At 44.3% G+C, this 24,751-nt stretch overlaps 2 protein-coding genes across 2 annotated transcripts in view; one reads left to right on the top strand and one right to left on the bottom strand.

The window, feature by feature from the left end:
• HMGCL (3-hydroxy-3-methylglutaryl-CoA lyase) overlaps nucleotides 1-5,000 on the bottom strand; it is a 154,263-nt gene extending 149,263 nt beyond the window's left edge. Inside the window, exons 1-2 of the mRNA XM_069223459.1 lie at nucleotides 4,914-5,000; nucleotides 3,895-4,023 (exon numbers count right to left, since the gene is read on the bottom strand). Coding sequence (XP_069079560.1) covers nucleotides 3,895-4,023; nucleotides 4,914-4,985 — 201 coding nt within the window. The 5' untranslated portion in view covers nucleotides 4,986-5,000. The remainder of the gene's footprint in view (nucleotides 1-3,894; nucleotides 4,024-4,913) is intronic.
• The window catches only part of FUCA1 (alpha-L-fucosidase 1), an 86,156-nt gene continuing 65,605 nt past the window's right edge, over nucleotides 4,201-24,751 (top strand). The window contains exon 1 of the mRNA XM_069223457.1: nucleotides 4,201-4,744. Within this exon, the coding sequence (XP_069079558.1) occupies nucleotides 4,407-4,744 (338 nt within the window). The 5' untranslated portion in view covers nucleotides 4,201-4,406. The remainder of the gene's footprint in view (nucleotides 4,745-24,751) is intronic.

A 24,751-nucleotide genomic window follows, 5' to 3' on the forward strand; every position in this document is an offset into this window, starting at 1 on the left:
GTCTCATGCCGCTGCAGCGTCTCTGAAGTCTCGCTACATCATGAGTCCATGAGTGCTGTGTCCCTGACGTCTGGGACACCCAACTCCGACACAGCACCTGTGGACCCATGGTGTGATCGCCTCACATCAAGACAAGCTGGATTTATCAACCCTCTCTTGTCGCAAGGAACTGACGCCTCATCGCATCACTTTCCCTGCAACAGTAAGGAGCTCACACCCTTCCGTGCCTAGCAGTAAGGAATGGATGCCTCACCTCCCCGATGGCAGTAGGGAACTGACGCCGCACAGGCTCCAACGATGCCTCACCTCCCCAACTCCGTGCAAAGTCTTTGCTTCCTCATTGTCTTCCAAGGTACTGTACCCCGGGTCTGTGCGACTCCCTGCCCGGCCTGCACTCCCTCACGAATGGCATTGGACTGTTGGAAATGATTCTGTAAAAACGTTGTGATAGCCCCAGTTGGAGCTATTGTGTTTCTAATCGCTATACTAAGATTTAATTTTTGAAAATCCTTATCTTTTCTTTTGTATGTTGGATTTTTGTCAGTTTGGTCTTTTTTTACTCAGATAACTATTGGCTATTTTTTAACTGGTGGAGAGTATTTTTGTGGTATTTTCACGGAGTGTGTGTGTGTGTGTATATATATATATATATATATATATATATATACAGGGAGTGCAGAATTATTAGGCAAGTTGTATTTTTGAGGATTCATTTTATTATTGAACAACAACCATGTTCTCAATGAACCCAAAAAACTCATTAATATCAAAGCTGAATATTTTTGGAAGTAGTTTTTAGTTTGTTTTTAGTTTTAGCTATGTTAGGGGGATATCTTTGTGTGCAGGTGACTATTACTGTGCATAATTATTAGGCAACTTAACAAAAAAAAATATATACCCATTTCAATTATTTATTATTACCAGTGAAACCAATATAACATCTCAACATTCACAAATATACATTTCTGACATTCAAAAACAAAACAAAAACAAATCAGTGACCAATATAGCCACCTTTCTTTGCAAGGACACTCAAAAGCCTGCCATCCATGGATTCTGTCAGTGTTTTGATCTGTTCACCATCAACATTGCGTGCAGCAGCAACCACAGCCTCCCAGACACTGTTCAGAGAGGTGTACTGTTTTCCCTCCTTGTAAATCTCACATTTGATGATGGACCACAGGTTCTCAATGGGGTTCAGATCAGGTGAACAAGGAGGCCATGTCATTAGATTTCCTTCTTTTATACCCTTTCTTGCCAGCCACGCTGTGGAGTACTTGGACGCGTGTGATGGAGCATTGTCCTGCATGAAAACCATGTTTTTCTTGAAGGATGCAGACTTCTTCCTGTACCACTGCTTGAAGAAGGTGTCTTCGAGGAACTGGCAGTAGGACTGGGAGTTGAGCTTGACTCCATCCTCAACCCGAAAAGGCCCCACAAGCTCATCTTTGATGATACCAGCCTAAACCAGTACTCCACCTCCACCTTGCTGGCGTCTGAGTCGGACTGGAGCTCTCTGCCCTTTACCAATCCAGCCACGGGCCCATCCATCTGGCCCATCAAGACTCACTCTCATTTCATCAGTCCATAAAACCTTAGAAAAATCAGTCTTGAGATATTTCTTGGCCCAGTCTTGATGTTTCAGCTTGTGTGTCTTGTTCAGTGGTGGTCGTCTTTCAGCCTTTCTTACCTTGGCCATGTCTCTGAGTATTGCACACCTTGTGCTTTTGGGCACTCCAGTGATGTTGCAGCTCTGAAATATGGCCAAACTGGTGGCAAGTGGCATCGTGGCAGCTGCACGCTTGACTTTTCTCAGTTCATGGGCAGTTATTTTGCGCCTTGGTTTTTCCACACGCTTCTTGCGACCCTGTTGACTATTTTGAATGAAACGCTTGATTGTTCGATGATCACGCTTCAGAAGCTTTGCAATTTTAAGAGTGCTGCATCCCTCTGCAAGATTTCTCACTATTTTTGACTTTTCTGAGCCTGTCAAGTCCTTCTTTTGACCCATTTTGCCAAAGGAAAGGAAGTTGCCTAATAATTATGCACACCTGATATAGGGTGTTGATGTCATTAGACCACACCCCTTCTCATTACAGAGATGCACATCACCTAATATGCTTAATTGGTAGTAGGCTTTCGAGCCTATACAGCTTGGAGTAAGACAACATGCATAAAGAGGATGATGTGGTCAAAATACTCATTTGCCTAATAATTCTGCACTCCCTGTATGGACAAATACTTTGCACATTGACTCTGAGATAAGCCTGACTGCTTGAGCCAAGCTACCAAGAGAGTGAAGCAGGGGGTTATCTTAGCTGTATGGTTCCCTTACCTTGACTAGAGTGAAGGTCCCTACATGGACAGGGTGCAAACCACTGCCAACTAGAGACCCTATTTCTAAGAACCATAAATACAAGTTTAAACAGCATTAAATATGGATACAAATATTACCTCGACTGTAGACAGTGCTCTTCCCTGTCAGCCAGAGGATTTGTGCTGCGGGGGATTAGGCCACCATGTCCCAAAAAATAGGTCCATGGTGTTGTGCTATAGGACTGCTACACTCCTGAGCACTCCACCTCCTAGGCACTCAGAATGTGGGGGCAGATTGGAACTTCCGTCACCTGAAAGATACTAGCGAGTGGAATCCGGATCCGAAACTGTTAACAAAGATCATGCAGAAGTGGGGCCAATGCCAGATGGTCCCATTTTCCTTACGACTGACGTTACATTTTTTATTTCTTTGATACAACCTCATGCCCCTGTATCTTGTCCCACCTTAGCACGCTGGATCAAATGGCTTCTTTCTGAAGCAAGAATAGGCACTTCTATCTTTGGAGCTTATTCAGTCTGAGGGGCCACAGCGTCTAAATCTTTTGCAGCAGGAGCACGACTTGAAGAGATTATCTCCATCGCAGATTAGTCTTCTGATTTCATGTTTAAGGAGTTCTATCATAAATGGGTAAGTAATCCTTTATTCTATACTAGTTGATAAACTTTAAACTTGAATAATCTGAAGCCTCCAGTCCGGACATAGAAATGAAAATTTTATAGCATTCGTGAGCAAGAATTTTCAATTCTGTCAAGGACATGGAGGTGAAGATTATCCTCCCCTGGTATTGTGTTTTTGAATAATTATTGTCCTTTCTATGCTACTGATGGTGCTGGTACATGCTATTTTCGGATTATGTAGCAATTTTAGACTCCACCAAGTCATATTACAATTGTTGAGGTCTTTTTGTTTTCAATTTCAATTCAGAACCAAGAACGAACCATGCTGGTACGTACTCCAGAAAGAGTCCTTCACAGCAGAAGAGGCGGAGTTTATAATTTTTCAACCAGATTATAGATTGATCTGACCGTTGATTGAATACTGGTCATTCTATCATGTTACATGTTATTATTGGATTTATGGGATGTGTAGTTTTCTTTTACATCTCCGTAGTTAACAGGTTTACATGGCTGCTGTTAAATAAAGCAAATAAAATAGTGCATAATCTTCGCCTCAGTGTCCTTAATAGAACTGAAAAGTAATGACTGGGAAGAAAACATAGGACGTAGGGATAAGTGAGAATATATATCCAACGAGCAAACACGTTCTGGCTAGAAACCTGAAGAAATGTCATGAATAAACTATTTGATGATTGTTCTAAGACTTTCAATTCTTTGTTATTGTTTCCTGTAATGACAGATGCCCCAAGTTTTGTTACAAGTGAACACCGAAAATCTTCTGCAAATTGTTTCCCACCTATTTGCCCTTGGCTCTTTTAGAATATGAAAACGTACACAAACATCCGAGTTTTTATCTGAAAAAGTAAAAACTCTAATGGTAGACCGGAAACCTTTCTCTCAACAATTTTATCAGATCCGGAAATCAGCAACAGAACTTACCGGCCGTATCCCCTTTGCCAGAGCCTTGGAAAAACCGCCTCGGCCCATTAAAAGAGCAGATATAACGTTCTGGCCTCTGCTCAGGGATGACATCTTGTGCAGATCTTGCAACGCCGCAGCCATATTTGCCTTAAAAAATAAAATAAAAGACGTGCATGAGCTGTGATCTCAGCTGAGCTCTGTCAGAGCAGCCATGTTGGATAGGTCATTACACCTTCACAATAAACTTGAAACCCTAGTTGCGGTATCAGTCCCTTTTCTATGTCTATGGCCCGGGGTTTGCCATTGGTGGAGATATTGATTTGTGTCAAGCTAGAGCTGTTTGTGAGGTTACGGCGGTGAAGCAAAAGACTTCACTGACCAGGCAGTAGCAACATTTCCTTGTTCAGCTTCAGACCTGTAGACACCTGACAGGCGCGGGCGCAGTGGTATTTTGCTCCGAGTGTGGCGGAAGCGCAGCGCAGTGCTGTACCTGCCGCTGTCCGCTGCTCCGCTTGCCAGTCGAGCTCAGGATGTCATTGCTTTCCCCCGTCCTCCTGTTGCTCGTCACCCCAGCACTTTGGGCTCGGTACACCCCAGACTGGCAGTCCTTGGACGCGCGCCCGTTGCCAGCCTGGTACGATGAGGCCAAGTTCGGGATATTCCTGCACTGGGGAGTCTTCTCGGTACCATCCTTCGGCTCCGAATGGTTTTGGTGGCACTGGGAAGGCGAGCACAGTCCGGAGTACGTGAACTTCATGAAACAGTGCTGTGCCCCAGGGGCAACCTACGCTGACTTCGCGCCCGGCTTCACCGCAGAGTTCTTCAACCCCGACGCGTGGGCCGAGCTCTTCGAGGCTGCGGGGGCCAAGTGAGTGCGGGATTGAGCGAGGGTGGAGGGGCGGAAGCAGTACAATAAACCAAAGTACTCAGGTTACTCTTCTCGCACCCCAACATCCACAGTCGTTGAAGGTTTGGGTGCATTTGTGAAAGGGGTTGACTCCTGTTTTTTCCAGGGTTGGAAATTAAGGGGAACCTACCGGAACTGGGTTCCAGAAGCCATTTCTGGACCAGATCCCCAGGGAAACATGCTGAATTTGTCCTGGTGTCATTTTCAGACCCGTAATCAGTAGAGCCTGCACGTTGCCGGCATTCTGTTCACAGCAGCACCCTGCAGGCAGGTATGGGGCGTTCTTATTTTAACTTTCAGCCAGGCTTAACACAAAAACCCTATTTAAAGGCTCATCAGCTTGTCTTATGTTCAGTTATCATCTTGTCCGGAAACCAACCAGAACCTAACACCTACATGCCAAGGAAACAAAAGCACGCAGCTTATCACACCACAAGTATTTTAGAGACACTTTGACTTGGGGGCAGGTATTAACTTTGTTCAACCCCCTATGTAAGTGATTTGCATGCACTGTAATAATCCACAATGTATCTGTATGTAGAGTAATTTAAATAATGATTTAAAAGGCACCTAATTTTTAATAATTTGACCGTGCAACTCATCCAAACGTAGGGTGTCAGAATGCTTTACTTCACACAGAGAGGCATAATAAATAATACAAATGTGTAAATAAATGCCCAGGAAATGTAAAATAAGACAAAAAGGGTTATACAGTATAGGGATCACATATTGTCCATACTTGTAGACATTATAGGTTAAGAGTGAACAGTCAGGAGAAACACAAATTCAGAATATGCAACATTGCACAGTTATTGTGGTTGTACTAAAAATATTTTTACTTCGCAAAGCAAGAAAATGATCTATGTGTCTAAAGCAGTAGCCCACTTACCCATCTCCTTAAAATACAAATTTGTGACCTGCATGTTAACACAATGTGGTTTGCAGCTGGCACATTACCCTAAACCCTCTTTGCTACCATGAGTCAAAACTGTGACTTGATAAAACAATGTACTCCCCAAGAACTGTGTTAACCACTAGAGTTCTCTTGCAGGACCCCCATAGGATATTGCGATCTAGTGGCAAAATTAGCACATTTAATTAGCCGTGTAGTATTTTTGCGACAGGCACATTTCATTTCGTGTAGTGTTTTTGCAGCAGGTGCATTTTCTGTCTGCAAAAATACCTCAGACTTTGAGGTTTTGTGCTAAAAATGTCGCTTTTTTTTGGCTGCAAAATCCTTGGGGGCCTGTCTTACTGTTATTATGATCTCCTCAAAATTGCTGAAACACATCGATCTCTGCAGCATCTGTATTAGCCCTGTAGGATATTCTAAAATGCATCCTCTTTATGACCAGTTAAGTAAGCTAGAATAGATTTACTTTCACCTTTGTCCTTATTGTAAATTTCTTCCAAGCAGTTTTTTCCCCAAATAAATACATAAGTTGACTTGCTGGCTCTGCTTGTCAAGCTCTGCTCCTTGTGAATCTACCCTCTTTCCTTTTAACCCCCAATTTCTGGGTTCCCAGAGTAAATTATATCCAATTCCATCACTGGTTTATTCTCATTTGAAAATGCATGACATGGTTGCAGGTGGCGCAAATCCGTTTTAGAAAGTATTCATCCATTCTTTGTGTAGTTAGGACTTTTGGGATATTCACCATGCAGGAGTAAAGGGGTAGCCCTCACTACCTTTGTCTCCTTCTTGTTAGATAGCCACCAGGAAGGTTTGGCCACACATACTGTGTGTGTTGTGGGTTACTTTATCTCTGTTATTGTTCGCTAACTCTGCTGTTTGGCTTTGCAAGGCCGCTGCTTATAAGACATTCAGTCTGCAGCCCAGTCCCCTTATCTGACTGTATACTAATAGGATAACAATATACAAAAATATGAGGGTGCCACACCTTCCTCTAAAGGATGGCACGTGTGCATGCTTGATGCAAAGCTCACATCACAGCTAAATGTTGTAGGGAACTGTACTAGCAATTCTTACATAAGCAATTTTGTTTGCATGTGCTGTATTTCATCTCCTTATATTAGACTGCGATAAATAATCGGCTCGTATTATTCGCTCTTTATCCTAAAGCCAGGTTTCAGTCCCTCGAAAGAGCGACGGGGAACGAATGACAAGCCACAAATGTCTTGCTTGATGATAATAGCCGCCATTTTATGGTTTATTCTTGAGGCAGTTGCCTCAATATGGCGAGGACATTGCAAGTTACTCTGTTTCTTTACTGTCTCTGATTGTTTTGAGGTGTTGGGAAGACATTACGCCATGTTTCTGTATTGCTGCAGATGCTTCGTGAATGGGATGGATCTGTTGGAAGGATAGGACGAGTCACATTGGGTGAGCTGAGTCATCAAGAGAGTGGCACATAAAGCACACTGTAGTTGGCCTGAGGTTTTGGAAGGACAGCAAGTTTTTCATGTTCCTGTACTACAGCAAACACTTCACTGATTGGAATATGGTTTGGGAAGGATGATCCATGTCATGCTGTAGTTGTTCTGAAGTATTTGGTGGACAGGAAGTTACTTTAATTTTCTGTATTGCTACATGGCCGAGCTGTGTGGAGGTCCACAGAAGTCATGCTGCGATTGAGCTGATGTTTACAAATGACAGTAATTTCCTTCAGGTTTCCCTATTCGTGCTTGATATTTATTGGTCAGGTTGAGTTGTCTGCAAGATGACTAAAGCAAATAATATTGAAGTGTTGAGAGAATAGTAAGTTACAGCACGTGCCCATATTAGTGCTGGAGCTTCAATGGTGTAGATGAGGCATGGATAGGATTTTGAAAGTAACACTGTGTTTGGGCTGAGTTGCTGGGAGGACAGTAAGTTATTTCACGCTCCCCTGTCAAGGCGCTGTTTGAGAAGGATAGTGCAAGTCACAGTGGTTGTTCTGAGGTATTGGTAGGACAGTGAGTTACATCATAAGGCAATATTGGTGCAGGTGCTTCAGCTTTTCGGTTGAGGCGTGGAGAGTACAGTAAGTTACTTGGCGTTCCTGTACTTCTGCATGTGCTCGGTGGTCACCTGGGCCGTCTGGAGGACAGCTCAGTGAAGACTTAGGTTGGTCTGAGGATCTGGAGGACAGTAAGTTACCTGTATTGCTGATGTGATGAAGTGTTTGGATTGAGGCTTACAGAGAACTGTCTAAATTGCACTGTGTGTTCGCTGAGGTGTGGCAAGGGCAGTAGGTACTCTGCGTTCTAGTATTGTATGGTTAGTCATTGTTCTGGGGCACAGTTTCCTTGATTTATGTATCTTTGAACTCCAGTGCCTTATTTTGTTACATTGTCACGAGTTCTGCAGCTGGTCTGCTGATTTCCTTCAACAATTCGCCTGCTGCAGAAAAACAAGGAAGTGAAACTTGAATATCTGCAGCCTCCCTTTGCCTGGGGTGGATTGTTTGGTAGCCAGTCTCGTGATTATTAGCCGATGGTCGGAAGTGATGATAGTCTGGTTAAAAAAAGACAAAATAAGCCTTGTCAAAGCCAAAAAGCGTGCAGACAACACATTTTTCTAATAAATCAATAAAGTTATGAGAATGAATTATAATGTTCTTGCATCACAGGCTCTATAAACTCCATCTTCGCTGTGTGACAGGTGGGAGGCTAAGTGGGCCTGCCAAAAGTCAAATATTGGGCAGTTGATTTACACTCGGGTTGCTGCAGCAAATGCTCTAGGACACTGTGCTGCCATGTTGCCTGACTTGATGTTTGTCTTGTGTTGTGTGGTTGTTTCTAGAGTACCCTTGTCCTGGCATTAACGTCCAGCTCCCACATATGAGGAGGCATGTAGTGCAGCCAAAGGGCACCCAGGGCATTCTATTTTGCTTTTTGTTTACACACTAGAAGGCCCCCACCCAGGGCTCTGAGAACTGACTCACAGGGCATAACTGAAGTTACCGACTGGTTGTTTAGTCGCAAACCCTATATCCCCAAGTCACGTTCTGTGGCTTTGCTGTTTGTCTTGCAAGCTGTTCAATAAGGTGCCTGTTGGTTATTTGGGCACCACCACCCACTTTAAACAAATATTGCTTTCCTTAATACCCAAGTGAAGGTTTCAGGGGTATGCTGATGGAAATGTAATGGGTAATCTCTCGTGTTCTTCCAGCCCACTCTACAAGATAAATGGTCTTGCACTCCATCAGCAAAAAAACATTTGCTAGGTCAAAAGGCAAGACCTATTGGCTTTGCCATTACTTCTTCAACCTTCTCCTTGACATTTTTTCATATTTTAATTTTGTGAAAAACGCAGTTGCATTCAGTATTGTTACATATTTGCTTAACTGATAAATGCGCACTCGCAATATTCTTAAAAATAAGAGTGTTTAAAATGTGTAATACAAATCAGGATTTAATGCTGCAGTGAGACTTTTAGAGGCTGCAGATATAACCGTGCTTCAACACTCACCTTTGCAGCCACAACATTGGCAGTTAAGACCTCTCCTCTAAAATTGCAATCCTCAGAATGTCAAAACAACTCACCCAGATGGGCACTAGGATGATTGAGGCAGAGCAACGAATATGAAACCCAGAGGACCAGGCTCCGATGACAGTCAAAAAATCATGTGAACAGGAACAATTTACTTAGGCCCTTGTGTGGAATGTTGGGGACTTAAGAAAATCTCATGTGCTGGAACACCTTTCAGGTCCTTGCTATTCCAGAGGGAACAGAGGGGGTGACCACCATGGTTTTACAGTACATTTGTTCCAACAGGCTGTTCTCTAGCCTTGTAGAATGGATTATAGACTGTCAGATCCAGAGGGCACATCTGTTCCCATTCACAAGGCGTAAAAAGTGAGGAAAGCGACACGCGGCCTGAGCTGTCTTGAACTATGTGGGCACTTTTATCTTTCACCAAATTTTATATCAGACTGCTTGTCCTAATAGTCTCAGTAGAGTTGAGGATTCGTCCTTTTTGTTAGATCAGATTTTTGCACAACTCCATCGTTTGATATCCCAAATTTAAGGGGCATGCACCTAGGCCTCTCTGAAAGCTCCTGCCAGGCTCAAAATCATATTTCAAAGGTGCACCCATTTTTGTAATACAGAAGCCCATACACTAGCTTTTGTAATACAGCGGAGACAAAAGACAGCAACTAAGGATAAGGAATGATGTATTTTCTATAATGCCCTATGGCATGCTTACCATTTCATTGTAAGAGCTGAGAGGAAATATGTAACAGATATGGAGCTGGTATCTATGAAGTAATGCTGAGCGTAGGAAATAATTCTTTTTGGCATGATTAGCCCCCACTTTTTGCCTGGTCACCAGATGTGATTTTGACTGAAAGTGCACTGGGTTCTTTCTACCAAAGGCCCCACTGCCAGATCTTGTTCCCTAAATTGTACAGTTGTTTCTCTCAATTGGCACCACGTTTAGCACCCACTGTAAGTCCCTAGTAAATGGTACCCCTGTAACTACAGCCTGGGGTACTTAAGAAGGCCCCTAAGGGCATCAGCATGAATTGTGCCACTCCCATGGACCTCACACCAAACACAAACAGTGCTGCCATTGCAGGCTGCGTGTCTTGGTGCAAACAAAAGGGAAAACATGACCTGTCACAGATCCTCATGTGCTAGGTCTCCTACCACTGCATGTGATATTTGAAGGTCATCCCTACAGAAGGCCTAAGGCACGGTGCATTATATCATATGTGAGGACATTTCTGCATGAGCAGATATGCCCCTACTATGTCTTTGTCGATTCTTAGGCTTAGTAAGTGAACGGGCAATCCATTTTGAGTACATGTACTGGACACTGGTCATTACGAGTTCCCCAGAGCTACATGATGGCTTCACTGAAACTAAGGATGTTTGGTATCAAACATCTTGTAGTAATACACCCTCACCGAATCCAGTGATGGATTTATTAATACATGAACTCAGAGAGCACCTTAGAGGTTCCCCCTGAAAACCTACCCGAATGCTAATGTGTTAACTGACTGGTCTACACCAGTACGGCCACCCTAGATAGATTTCTGACCTCCTGAGGTGAAAGCCAGCGCTGTCAGAGGCCTGGAGCAAAAGCCTGCTCAGTGCAGAGGTGTTTTCACCTCTTCCATGCAGGATAGACATTTAGACATTCCAAGGCCAAAAGGGTCAAAGGACGTGCCACCTTTTTAATGTGACCAAGGTCTCTCCAGATGGCAGAGATGGCCTCCTCCCCCCCCCCCCACCATCCTGACCCCACTTCTTGGCAGCAAGACAGGTGAGAAAATTAGAAAGATTAGGAGGTGTGCTCGCATCATGCCAGTCCCACCCCTAACGTGGACCAGCTGATGTGGACACCACTTTTCAAATTCCTCCATCTTGTTTTGGACAGAATTAGTATTCTAAGGTCAGGGTTATGCCCACTTCCCAATGATGGAAGTGGTCATATAGAGGGTGTAGTCACATTAAAGGTAGGCAACCCATTGACTGCTATCTGGCACTCCCTGCACCGCTCCTAAATTGAGTATTTAGGTGGTACCCCTGAACCCAAGAACCTAGATTCAACAGATCAAAAGAAGAAGGATGAAGAAGAACCACTGCCTGGTGAGAACAGCAGAAGAGTTGTGGACATTTTGACGCGAAACCCTGCCTGCCCGCACCTCTCTCGACAATTGAGTCCAGTCGGGATTCTCACTGCACCAGGACCAAGCAGCCATCTAGTGATGTCAGCCCACTTCGTGAGTAGACCAGCTATCCTGATTTTGCCTCTGCTAGCTGGTTGACCCTGACCGCGAGGAGCACTTCTGCATACAGAGCCCAGCTGCCCTATCCACTCTGCACCCGAGCTCTCCGTTCTGGGTCCCGAAGAACCGGCGTGCCCCCTTGCTTTAAATCCCCTTATTACCCAACCCTCCATCTGTGAGCTCTCCAACTTGTCCCCAACTACCCCTGTGCAGCCTGTTTTAGGTGCCACCCCTTCGTCATAGCACACCCAGCTACAACCACACCAGCACACTGCTCGCAGTCGAATTAGAGGAGCTCCTGATGAACTGCTGGTTGTACTTTTGACCTTGGGCCCCTTCATCTCTAATTCCAGAAGATGAACCCCCAAAACAGAGAGAACTTACCTTTTTGCATTATTGACTTTTCTCTCCATAGGACTGAATTGTGTGTAAAGGCGCACAGGTTTGAACTTCTTACTTACCTGTAACTTTTAAACACAAAAACAGTAGTCTTTTGCAAAGTTCTCAGTTTCAAAATATATATAAAAAGAAGGGTTAGTTTTCTAAATTGGTCTCCGATGTATTCTTTGAGTGTGTGTCTCATTTATTGCTTCTTTGAGTACAACAAATGCTTTGCACTACCTTCTGATAAGCCTAACTACACACACTACCACAAAAGAGAGTGTCATCTACTTTTGTCTCTGTCAACCAATTGGTGATCCACTGTACTCGCTGTACATTGTATTTCTTTTTAGTGCACTATATAGAAAGCCAGCTTCCTACACTGAGCAATACCAGGGTGATACCTTAAAAAGCTCACCTAAATATGCGCATTAATGGGCAGGGAATTGAATAGTTTCTTGGGGGCTGTCATCCCTACCAAACCTTGCAGAGAAGGATGGACAGAGATATGAACGGGCGGGGTGTATGATAAGTGGAAAGGGAAGAATGGGTGTGGGTGGATGGCACTTTTAGCTATTTATTGATAAAATGCAGAGGTGGCACACTATTGATTATGTCTCTTTTTATGGAATCTGTACATGAGTTACGCTGTGAGTAATTCGCACACAGGGGTTGAGCATACTTATGTGGAATACCAATGGGCTACAATCTCATATTAAGACTTGTAAATTAAAGACAAACTATCACATATGAAACTGTACATTGTATGTCTCCAGGAGACTCATTTGACTAAAACGGAAGTGCATAAGTTATACACATTAGCATATGTTATTTTCTGTGCATCTGGCCATGACAAACCAACCAGGGGAGTGGCTGTGCTAGCTCGTTATTAAGTGCTGCCTTGCATAAAATGTAAAACTGATAAGACTGAGAGCTGGGCCACTGCTACTTTTAGGTAAATGGTTCCTGCTTCACATTGTTTACTGTAAATGGGGTTAAGGAAGACTATCATTTCCCCCTTTCACCAGATCCTTCTGGAGTTATCAGATTGAGTTGATCCGTTAATCATGTGCAGCGACTTTAATGTGATTCTCTCCCTGCAAGTTGATTCCACAATGCTAGTCATCGAATTGTAACTATCCAATTAGGGGAGCTTTAGAGCATTTGACACATTCATATTACTTAATAGACAGTGGTGGTAAACCAAACCAAAAACTCCTGGATTTATATATTCTGCACCTCATAGACCATATTTTAGGCCAGATAAGGTGTTTGCACCACGGAATTTAGCTACAGATATTTACACAATATTGTATCCTCGTAAGCCTCCTAACCCTTTAGCTAGAATTATCAAAAAGAAGGGATTATATAACCTAGACAATCCGTGTAAATGGACCTTTGATAGAAAATACTGCGAGTTTGTCACACTCTAGCTATTTTTTTTCAGAGAAAATCAGGGCTGCGCTTCATCTGCCATTATACGGGACAATTTGAAGGTGGTAATATTTGGTGCCACTTTTAGCATCACAATATATCAATCTTAAGGCTCATAAATTAAACGATCAACTCAATAAGGAGCTACTGGTTTCAACACGCCGAGCTTATAGCCTAGGGTAGACCCGATTCAGAAAATGTTCAGCTATTTCAAACCTTAACTTCAATTAAAAACAAGCCACTGCAATTAATGTTGGAGAAAGTGGTTAAACTGGCCCATAACACAGAACTCCAACATTTGGTGAACAGTGAAGATATGGGGCGACTGCTAACTTTACAAGTTAATGAAAGGGCTAAAAAGAACGCACACTATTAAAACCATTAGGGACACCGGTGGCAGACCTCAGGAGGGGCCATGGGATATTATGCAGATTTTGCAAAAATACTATGGTGAATGATATGGGGAAGAAAACACAGCCAAAGTGTGTAATTGGGATATACTGCATAGAGGCCACAAGGACAGTAAACAAGGATACATAAATAGGGATTTCTTGCAGCAGACCTGGTTAATGCACGTGTCACATTCTTTAGAATCTGACCCTGACAGCAGACCTCCAATCTAGGTTCTCCCAACTGTGATAGGCTATAAACCTCCAGACTTTTTGTAGTTTACAACCTGGTGCATGAACAAGTCATGCACACTAGATGGTGGTGAAAGAGCTATGCACCGTCTAAGCTGTAGTCACCAAGAGGTGGGGTTGCTGCATGGAAAAACTGGAGGCATGGCGTTTTCACCTTCATTCTTTGGTTCAGCAGCACAGTGGAATCGTCTCCTGATGCCACTACGTCAGGAGCCTAATCTGATAAAATTTAGGGAGCACTTTTAATATTTTTTTTCAACTTTATAGTTTCTAAATTTCAGTCTCCATCTCAACTAGCAAAAATGTAGTAATTGTCCTGCCAGTTTAGCCTATGATCAGTTTCGAAAGCGCTAAGATGGCGTCGAGTGTACTCGTGCACTTTACAAAAAAGCCAAATGTATACAAGTGTCTGTGCTCCGATATTGTTAGGAGTGCAGGCCAAGCATGTTACATGTCTCTGTACTGGAACAGCAGTTCGTGTTACACATCGGTCTAGAGCTACATTGATTAGAGTATGCCACTGTTCTGGGATTCAAGTACCAAATGTTATGGATATATTTTCAACTTACTTAAAACCAAAACTTCTGATCCAGGTCTCTCATTTTGCTTGCTTTGCTAAGTTCATCTTCATCCGTTTTCTCCTTTTCCTCTTACCTGTCCCTCTATACTTCTCTCCCCATCCTTTTTAAAATACTCTGTTTTATCATCTTCCTCTCTTTCTTTACCTTCTTCTGTTACCCACCTTCTCATATTTCTCCTATCCCCCTCTCCATGTCCTAGGTTAAGTGCAAGAAGTTTTGCCAAGCTACAACAAATTGTCCTGGGGAGCTCTTATCAGAATATACAACTACGTTCTCATTACTTTGTTTTAACAATTCACTTTATTTAATTATTTGATGTAAAACACAGATATATTTTCATAAAACATATTTCAAATCACAAATTCATAAAACAGAAGCATTCATAGTGGACCAATTGATGAGACAGAGTTAGTCAAGGCTCCAAAAATCTGAGCTATTTTTAATACTTACTTGTCCAGTGAAAAGTGGAGGGGCAATAAAAGCTGCCTTTACATCTTGTTCTTATGTCACATTTGCTCTGTGTTCACAGACAGAGTTCAAAAGTCAGTTTTTCTTACAAATAATTTTCCTTCTGACTGCAGAGTTCCAGGACTTTGTAAGGTGAACTCTGTGACCTGCTGCTTAGAATGTAAAATAAAAGGATATAGGGTGTCGGGTTTTTCCTAACACACAACATTTACATAACTAATTCAACTGTCCAAACATTTCAAAATATATTTCAGTAGTTGGGAAAGCCCTTTTTTATATTTCTGTGATGAAAAATTATTTTAATAGGATAAAAACAAATCAGAATACTTTACATGTTGATGTGCAAATGATATGTTTTCTGAAACCCAAGTTTCGAGATTGTTAATACACTATATAGGTTTATCAGTAAAGCTGCAAGTTAGTGGAGATGTTTTTGGACATTTCTTGGAAAGTTACTGTGTGTAGATGACAATATGTTACCACATCATGGTTTAGTAATTTAATATTAAAATTGAGTGTTTAAACAAACTGAAAAACACTCCCGCCCTGATGGCATTGTTGTTAGTAAACTAAAAGAAGTCCTAGATTATGGTGGCTAGACCTCTTGTGATGCATGTATCAAACTTTAGTCTACTTAATCAAACAAAAGAGGTTTTTTTGTACGGCAGAAATTCTGAGCTCACATATTTGAAGGTGCAATCATATGTGAGAATTAAGAAAAAGATGACTGTAAACTATTTGCCTAGGAACACACAATTTGAGACCCGTTTGCGAGTCACGTACATTACAGTTAGAGTAGATTATTTAAGTCACTCGACCTACAGGTCTAGTAAAATTTGAATGATTTTTCAAGCCCTGTTCATGCACATCACTACAGTGAATAGCTGACAAATAAGAAATTGTATATCTCATGTTATATCTTGCGTGTAATGGAGGTCTGCTTTGGAACTTTGTACTGGAATTTCTATTTGGATGTGATGAACACAGATCACCGGTGACGCAATTCTCAAGTCCGTTCCACCCATTGAGAGGTTACTTTAAGCAGCATATCAGAAAAGTGAATTTGCAGGATGTGATTAGAATATACAGTTTTTTAAGCCCTGAAGAAGCAGCATCACAACCATGAAACATTTTTTTGGATGTACCACATGAGTCAGTTACAAAATGGAGTGATTATCCATCTGGGACATCAAACAAAGGATATAAAGGACATTGCAATTTTCAATCAAAGTGTACATTAATGTTCAGGCAGCCTGCTAATATGGCTTGCCAGAAAGGAGGAGTGCCGAAGTTGGACTACTGAAGTCGAGAGGGAATTGGAGACAAGAGAGGTGACCCCTGGGGCCATAGAACAAGCCTTTGTGGAACACTTTGAGTATTTGTAGCGAGCTTGGTGGGGAGGGAGGCCAGCACACGGGCATTTGAGGACTCTGCAGACGAGATACCAGCCCCCACGTTACAGGGAGATTTGAGTGAATCTATTGATGCAGCATTGTCTAAGGAAAAAAATGACCTAGGCAATAAGCCAGATGAAAAGTAGGAACTACCCAGAACCAAATAGCTTTCACCCAGAACTGTTGAACTGTGCAAAAACACTTATAAAGGGCCTGCTCAGGTTGATGTACACCAGGGCCCTGAGGGAGGTAATCCTATCCAGAGACCTCTGAGGGGCCACAATTGTTTTAATACAAAAACAAGGGAAGCCCAGGAACGACTGCCTCCTATCGGCCCATATCCCTGCTCAATTTAGAGACGAAAACTCTGGCAAAAGCCCTTTCTAATCGCCTCCTATAGGTAATCGACACACTGGTGACCCTGGATCAGTCGGGCTTCATGCCCGACAGGGCGAACTGGCAACCTCTACAGGCTAGTGGGCTGCCTGGCGCAATGCAACCGGATTACTGAGCCAATGCTGCTTCTTTCTCTGGACACTAAAAAGGCGTTTCATTCCCTGGAATGGCCATATCTCATGGCTATCCTAGGTAAGATAGGGATAGGTAGGAGATTTATATCTTGGATGGGTCAGCTGCATAAAGACCTGGTGGCTAGAGTCAATCAATCAATCAATCAATCAAGGATTTATAGCGCGCACTAATCACCCGTTAGGGTCTCAAGGCGCTGGGGGGGGAGCTGCTGGTCGTAGAGCCATGTCTTGAGGTGTTTCCTGAGTGTCAAGAGGTCTTTGGTCTGGCGAAGGTGGAGCGGTAGGGAGTTCCAGGTCTTGGTGGCTAGGTGAGAGAAGGATCTTCCTCCGGCAGTGGTGCGGGGGATGGAGGCGAGGGCGAGGCTGGCGGAGCGAAGATTGCGGGTTGGGGTGTGGAAGGTGAGTCTGTCGTTGAAGTAGGCTGGGCCTGTGTCGTGGAGGGCCTTGTGTGCATGGATGAGGAGTTTGAAGGTGATCCTCTTTGATACTGGTAGCCAGTGAAGGTCTCTGAGGTGGAGGGAAATGTGGTCGCGGCGTGGGATGTCCAGAATGAGGCGGGTGGATGCGTTCTGGATTCTTTGCAGCTTTGTTAGGAGTTTGGTTGTTATTCCTGCATATAGGGTGTTTCCGTAGTCCAATCGGCTGCTGACCAGGGCGTGGGTGACACTTTTCCTTGTTTCGACGGGAATCCACTTGAAGATTTTGCAGAGCATGCGGAGAGTGTTGTAGCAGGAAGAGGAGATGGCATTGACCTGCTGAGTCATGCTGAGTGTGGATTACAAGATGAAGCCTAGGTTGCGTGCGTGGGTGGTGGGTGAGGGCGCGGTTCCTAGGGAGGTGGGCCACCAGAAGTCATTCCAAGTTGAGGGGTTGGTGCCAAAGATGAGGATTTCTGTCTTGTCTGTTTAACTTGAGGTGGCTTGATTCAATCCAGCTGGCGATGGCGTGAAGTCCGTTGTGGAGGTTGTTCTTTGCAGTTGTAGGGTCTTTCGTGAGGGAGAGGATGAGCTGAGTGTCGTCTGCGTAGGAAACTATGTTGATGTGGTGGGTTCGTGCGATGTTGGCGAGGGGGGCTATGTAAACGTTGAAGAGCGTGGGGCTGAGCGAAGATCCTTGGGGAACGCCACAGATGATTCTGGAGGCTTCTGACAGGAACGTTGGGAGGCGGACTCTCTGGGTTCTGCCTGAGAGAAATGACTAGATCTAGTCGAGTGCCTTGTCACGGATTCCAGCGCTGTGGAGGCGTGTGCGGAGAGTGTGATGACATACTGTGTTAAAAGCTGTGGAGACGTCCAGGAGGATGAGTGCTGCTGTTTCTCCTTCGTCGAGCATGGTCCTGATGTTATCTGTGGCAAGAATGAGTGCAGTCTCAGTGCTGTGGTTTCTGCGGAATCCGGATTGGGAGGTGTTGAGTACCTTGCTGTCTTCCAGGAACCGGGATAGTTGGCTGTTTATGATTTTTTCGATGACCTTGGCTGGGAATGGGAGGAGGGAGATCGGCCGGTAGTTTTTGGGGTCGCCTGGGTCTGCCTTTGGTTTCTTCAGCAGGGCGTTGATTTCTGCTTGCTTCCATCTTTCTGGGAAGGTGGCTGAGTCGAAGGAGCTGTTGATGGTTTTGCAGAGGTGGGGGGGGGGCGATGATGATGTTTGCCTTATTGAAGATATGGTGTGGGCAGGGGTCCGATGGTGATCCGGAGTGGATGGAGGCCATGGTGGTGGCAGTGTCCTCTATGATGACGGGGGTCCAGGTGTGGAGGAGGTGGGTGTTGCTTGGAGCATTGGGTTCTTGGGTGTTGTAGACAGCTGATGGGTCTGGGGTTTGAAGCTATTGTGGATTTCTTCTATCTTTCGACTGAAGTGGGTGGCCAGTGAGTTGCAGAACTCCTGTGATGGCGGGGGTTTGTTGGAGCAGGTCCTGGGGGTGGAGAGCTCATTGACGATGCCGAACAGCTCTTTACTGTTGTGAGCATTGGCGTCGATGCGGTTTTTGAAGTGGGTCCTTTTTGGTGGTGCGGATCAGTTGGTGATGTATGCGTAGGGCATCCTTGAAAGCGATGTGGTTGGAGTTGGTAGGGTCAAGGTGCCAGGTTTTTTCCATTCTGCGACATAGCTGTTTGGATTCCTGTAGTTCTGGGGTGAACCAGCTGGCCTTGATTCTGTGGGAGGTGTTTGGTTTTTTTTTTGAGCGGTGCAAGGGTGTTGGCGCAATCTTCTATCCAGCGATGCAGGTTGGTGGTGGCTGTGTTGGGGTCCGGTGTCCCAGGTGGTGGGGCCTGGGCGTCAGAGAACGGAGCCTTCTCTAGAGAGTTCACTTTAGGCAGAGGCACCAGGCAAGGGGGCTGGCTCTCCCCTTCACTGTTCACGTAGACAATTGAACCTCTGGCGTACTGGTTGCGATTGGATGTGCTACTGCGTGAGTTGCATTGGGACCCCAATAGGGAAGACGTTGTGTCTCTGTATGCAGATGACATACTGCTATATCTAGCCAACCCGGATCAATTGGTCACCAAGGAACTGGAGATTCTGGAGGTGCTTGGCTCCTTTTCAGGGCTACGAATCAAGTGGCACAAATCTATTGTGTTCCTGGTCTCCAGACACACTCTGGCACCATTCCCTGACATTGTAGCCCAGCGGGTTTAAATACTTGGGAATATATATTATGAAAGATCAAGACTTATTCCTTGTAGAAAACCTGCAAAGAATTTTGGACCTGTATAAAAGCAAGGCAGAAGACTGGAAGAAGCTTCTCTTATCATTAATGGGTAGTGCAGCCTTCTACAAATTTTTATACCTCCCAAAGTTTCTGTATGTTCCACAAAACACTGTGTTCCTAATCCCTGAGGAATTCTTCCCTGCAGTGGCAGTGGTCACGTGGGCTTATTATGGTGCGGCGGGACCCCAAGAATAGCCTGGACATCTTTTATGAGGGAATCGCTGGACGGTGTTATAGCCCTCCCCAACCTACGTTTATATTATTGGGCAACCCAATTTCAGACAATCAATGACTTTGCCTTCTCCTCTCAGTAGGAACCTACATTGATGGGGAACAGAAGAGCCATGGACCCGGAAGGATGTGTCCAGTATCTATATAATAATAAAGGTGTATCTCTGCTGCCAGTGCCTATGGCAGTAGTGTTTAAGTCTTGGCACAACGCTGCCAAAACCCTGGGATGGGGTAGTCTGAGTTTAGAAAAGCCACTATGGGCCTCTGACTGACTGTGGGGCCTACCGGCTATTGATGGGCAGACTAAATGAGACATGATAGGAATATCCAAGGTGAAGGTCTTTTGAAGGGATCAAGAGATATTACCATACCTGCATCTCCAAAAACAATATGAATTGTCATTGGAGCAACTTCTGCGGTACCAGCACCTGCGTCACCTCCTTAAACAACATGTAAATGTCATGAGGGAGACACCGGATGAATCACCCCTAGACTACAGAGTGCTGGGGGCTCCCCTCACCAATCATGCGGTGTCTAGACTATACTCGACCCTACTACAGAATAGCGTTCCCCCATTAGATCTCTGAAGAAATGGGAGGGAGACTTGGATAGGCTGGAAGACAATGATTGGGGGAAGGGGTGGCTATACAGGCTAGAGTTCAATTAGTTGAACTGAAACTCCTCCAAAGAGCCAACTTCACCCAGTCAAGACTGTTTCACCTGGGTAGGGTGGACTCGGATCGATGTGTAAGAGGTTGTGGACAGAGGAAAATGCTACTTCACACTATTTGGGAATGCCCCCTCCTCAGGAACTATTGGGAGGGAACAGGAAACCACCCCAAGCCAATAGCCCTGTCCTTTTGTGTGGGAGGTGGGGGAACCAGTCCTTGGACAGATCCTCCTTACTTTTCTGCAATACGGCATTAATGGTGGCGAAGCGCGATGTCATCAGATTGAAGGGGAGCGACGAGGTCCAGAAGCAGAGGAACAGGGAAGCTAACTTAGACTGGTGCATGAGATTAGAAAAAATGTTGTCTAGGGTACGTGGCTGCTTTAAGAAATTTGATAAAGAATGGGAACCCTGCCGACAGGCCATGAATGGCATCTCATGAGGGAGGGGCCTAGGAGGGAGACCTGGTTGAGTCTGGGAGTTATAGATAGTACCACATGTTGGGGGTCTCTAAAGTATTCGCTCTCACATTTGGGCCCTACAAGGTTTGGGCTAGTGCCTCGATAAGGGATTCAGAAACACTGTATGTTATAATCCTCAAATTCATGTTTGTTTGCGGTGGGGTGGCCACTTTCCACTTGGTTGTATGAAAATCATTAGAGCGATTTAAAAGAAAAATGTTTACATTGATGTAAATGAGATAAGACTTAAGAGTGTTAACCATAGAAAAGGTTTGTATGAATTTGTGGTATGAAAGATGTTTTATGAGTATATATATATATATATATATATATATATGTTTAATATCCAATAATTGCCTAAATTTAGTTTTTAAAACAAGGTAGGCAGAAAGTAAGTGCGTTTACTGGTAGGAGCTCCCCGCCAAAACCCATTGGTCTGTCTGATCTTGAGCCTCCCTCCACGTGTCCCCTCTTCTGTGGCCCCAACCACATCTTTTCTTTTCAAGTTGTTTCAGTGATTATGAATAATGCTAAAATACTGCCTCTCAGTTTACATTGGTGTTAAGTTGTGCTTAACTGGGCATCATTTGTTTAGAACAACTGTGTCCCTTGGTTTAGGTAAAAAACACAAATGGAGCAAACCCAGCCGGGTCCTTTTGTCCTCTTCTGTTCACTTTTGTTTCAGGTTTGACCAGGAGACTAGCTGGCTAAGTTTTTCCAGAAACCTCTCTTAAACACATACTTTTCCAAACATAGCTACTTGGTGTCAGTCCTCTTCATCTAGTGGTCTGTTCAACTACAATTTACGTTTTTCTTCCATTCATGACAGCAACAGCGTGGAGCAGGGGGTCAGCCCACTATATCCATCAGGTGTCTTGCACTCCTCAGTGCAGTGTCCCACACCATGTACCTTCACACTTCATTGCAAGGGCTGATGCGCCGTGGTTGCTTACATTTTTGCCATTTGTTTTTACATGTTGCCTATGTTTGGAAAAAAAAGAAAACTACAAAGAAAGAAAAAACACTGTAGTCTTGCCAAAGGCAGACTGTAGCAAAGACGCCTTTGGTGCATGGTCATCTCAGATTTTTTGCCTTTTTCTGAACCTATTTCTACTGGTCTTCAAACTCTGTGCTATGTTACTCCTGATAAACAAGATTAAAGTGTCTGTGCTACCTTTTAAACACTGTTAAATAGACTCATTCCTAGTTGACATATTTAACTTGCTTATAAATCTAAAGTATATGGTGTAGAAAACATATTGGGCCTCAAAGTTAAATTCCACCTGTGGACTGCAGCACCTATTGTGCCATCCACAGAGTGGGCCTCTAAAACATGGCTTTAGGCCTAACGTGTGTAGCCTGACTGCAGTAGCCTAAAAACCTGCAGTCAAATCTGTCAAAATACCCCTCGTTGACAGGCGGAAAACCCTTCTTTTAAATATTAATAAGTCTCTTCCCCCACTCCTCCAAGTCCACCTTGTTGCCCACAAGGTAGGGTCTATTAAAGTTGGCATTGTCCTCCAGTGACTAGCCCCCAAAACCTGTTTTCATCAACAGGGCTGTTGCTGGATCACAGAAAAAGGCAAAGTACAGATTATACACTTTAATCTGTAACTTTGGACATGAACCAGCTAATATACTCAATCAAATACTATTTGTTCATATTCATTAAAAGTCCAATTCATTCATGAAGACACATACTCTGGAAAAGTGACTTCTAGAAAGTTACTTTTTCCTTCCTTGGAGGCTAACTTTCATTATCTCTCCAGCAGCTGCCCAGTAAGCGTTTTACCAGTCGAACCTTGCGGGTCGCAGAAGGGGCGGGGTGGCGCGCCGCTCCACTCCTCCATCTCGCTGCAGGTACAGGCTCCCAGCCTGCCCTGCGGCCAATCCTGACGCTGCTCAAAGCAGTGTCAGGATTGGCTGGGAGCACCCAGCCAGGGCGCTCCTAGGCAGACTGGGAGCCTGTGCCGGGTGTCTCCAGCCCCGCAACTGTGCCTGAGCCTTCCGCGCATGGGTGTTTGGCAGGCTTGAGACGGACGGCCAAACACACGCGCTGTGAGGGGAGTGCTCTGTGCACTCCCCTCAAATGCTCGTCACCCTCAGTGCCCCGGCCCTTTTCAAGAAGATGATAATAAACACAGTTTATTATCATCTTCTTGAAAATGTTTTGCAGCTGCCGCTCCTGGCGGAGGCAACGGTCCTTCGCCCTAATGGAGGAGCTGCCCCTGTGTTTTACGTGAATGAATTGTGAAAACTGCTCCCAGAGCAGAACACTAGCTTAGGCCTGGTGACAGGATGTACTGTTTGTGGGGCATTTGGTCTCTCTCAGCCCAGGAAAGACAGTTGGGGGTGGACCTAGGAACTTCATTAACTTGAAAAGGACAGAAGATAAGTCTGCTAATTGATAGTTTAGTGCAAGGAGATACCTAAAGAAGGGAAAGCCCTTGTCCCCAAGGCCAACTATAGCTGGGCTAGCACCAAATCCATTGGACGGGAAGCTACCCACACCACTGGTTTAGAGTGGACACAGGAGAGGTGACTGCTCATTTCCTTAGCAAATTGCACAACAGAGAAAAGGTTTCCCCATCTTGGGTTTTAGGTGTGCCTGGCACTGTTTGCAGTATAGCAAACAAAACGTGTTGAAAAAGTGGGTACAGTTGCTTCCCCCACCCCATGGGAACTTTTTCTCCATTGGATCCTTCATCAGAACTCTTTCTGGACCAGTGGAAGGCTGGAAGAGGACTGGACCATGCTTGTTGTAACCTGAGAGGAGTCCTGAAGGGCTGGACCTGCTCCCTCTTGTACCTACAAGAAAAAAGTGGACTCCTGAGTCAGTTGGTTGACCTCCTGTGTTTTTGCAGAGACAAATCTAGCAGCAATATTCCTTTTCCCTGAAGTGACCAGTTGGCCAGGATGTGGACTGAACCTGAACCTTGGTGGTGGCTTTTGCTGGTATGAATACTCGCTCTTAAGTGCTGTCCCTGAGTCCTTAGAATTAATCCAGAGGAGCTGCATCGTAAACCCTGAAAAGTTTGGACTTAGGAAGCTTTTGGACTTCCAAGACCTTCTGAGAGCTGTCATGGGACATCACAGTAAAGGTGTCCAATTTCCATGCACCTTCCTCGTGTACAGCTTTAGGCTTGCGCCGCAGAAGTATTTTGAGCTATCTAAAAAAAAGACTGAGTCAGATGTCAAATCTTTGATCCGGACAAACCTGTTTGGGGTACCTTACCCGCGCTCCATCACTGTTCGCCTGAAATCGAACGTAGGCCCTTTTCTACCACTTCCACAAACTATCATTGGAATTTAGTGTTTTTTAGGGTATTCTCCGGTTCCCCTTATTTCATTATTTTGCTGTCATTTTAGTTTCGTGTTTAGTTTATTAAAATCGACTCTGTTTCTCAAAGTCTGTTTAGAATATTTATTGTTAGCAGTTATTACTTTATCACTGTTTTGATACTACATAAATACTTTTACACATTGCCCAAATCTTAGCCTTATTGTTCTATGCTATAGCTACCAGGGGGTTGCGCTCAGGTCAATTTAGTGACTTTTTGGTTCCCGCTGACAATTTAGCGCTGTTAATCCTTGAGGTGGGCAACTACACACCCATAACAGCAATCCGCTTTCTTACACATACCTGTTCTTTGCTAATTATTGTTCTAGGACTTCTGCCCAGTAGCCTTTTACTTCTCGTTTGGTCAATGTTCGCCTCAATGTGACTGACATCTGTTTCTAGGCTGCACGTTCCTTTTAATGTAGTTGAAGCGTCACAGAAAA

The sequence above is a fragment of the Pleurodeles waltl genome, chromosome 3_1 (genome assembly GCF_031143425.1).
Source record: "Pleurodeles waltl isolate 20211129_DDA chromosome 3_1, aPleWal1.hap1.20221129, whole genome shotgun sequence".
Classification (NCBI taxonomy): domain Eukaryota; kingdom Metazoa; phylum Chordata; class Amphibia; order Caudata; family Salamandridae; genus Pleurodeles; species Pleurodeles waltl.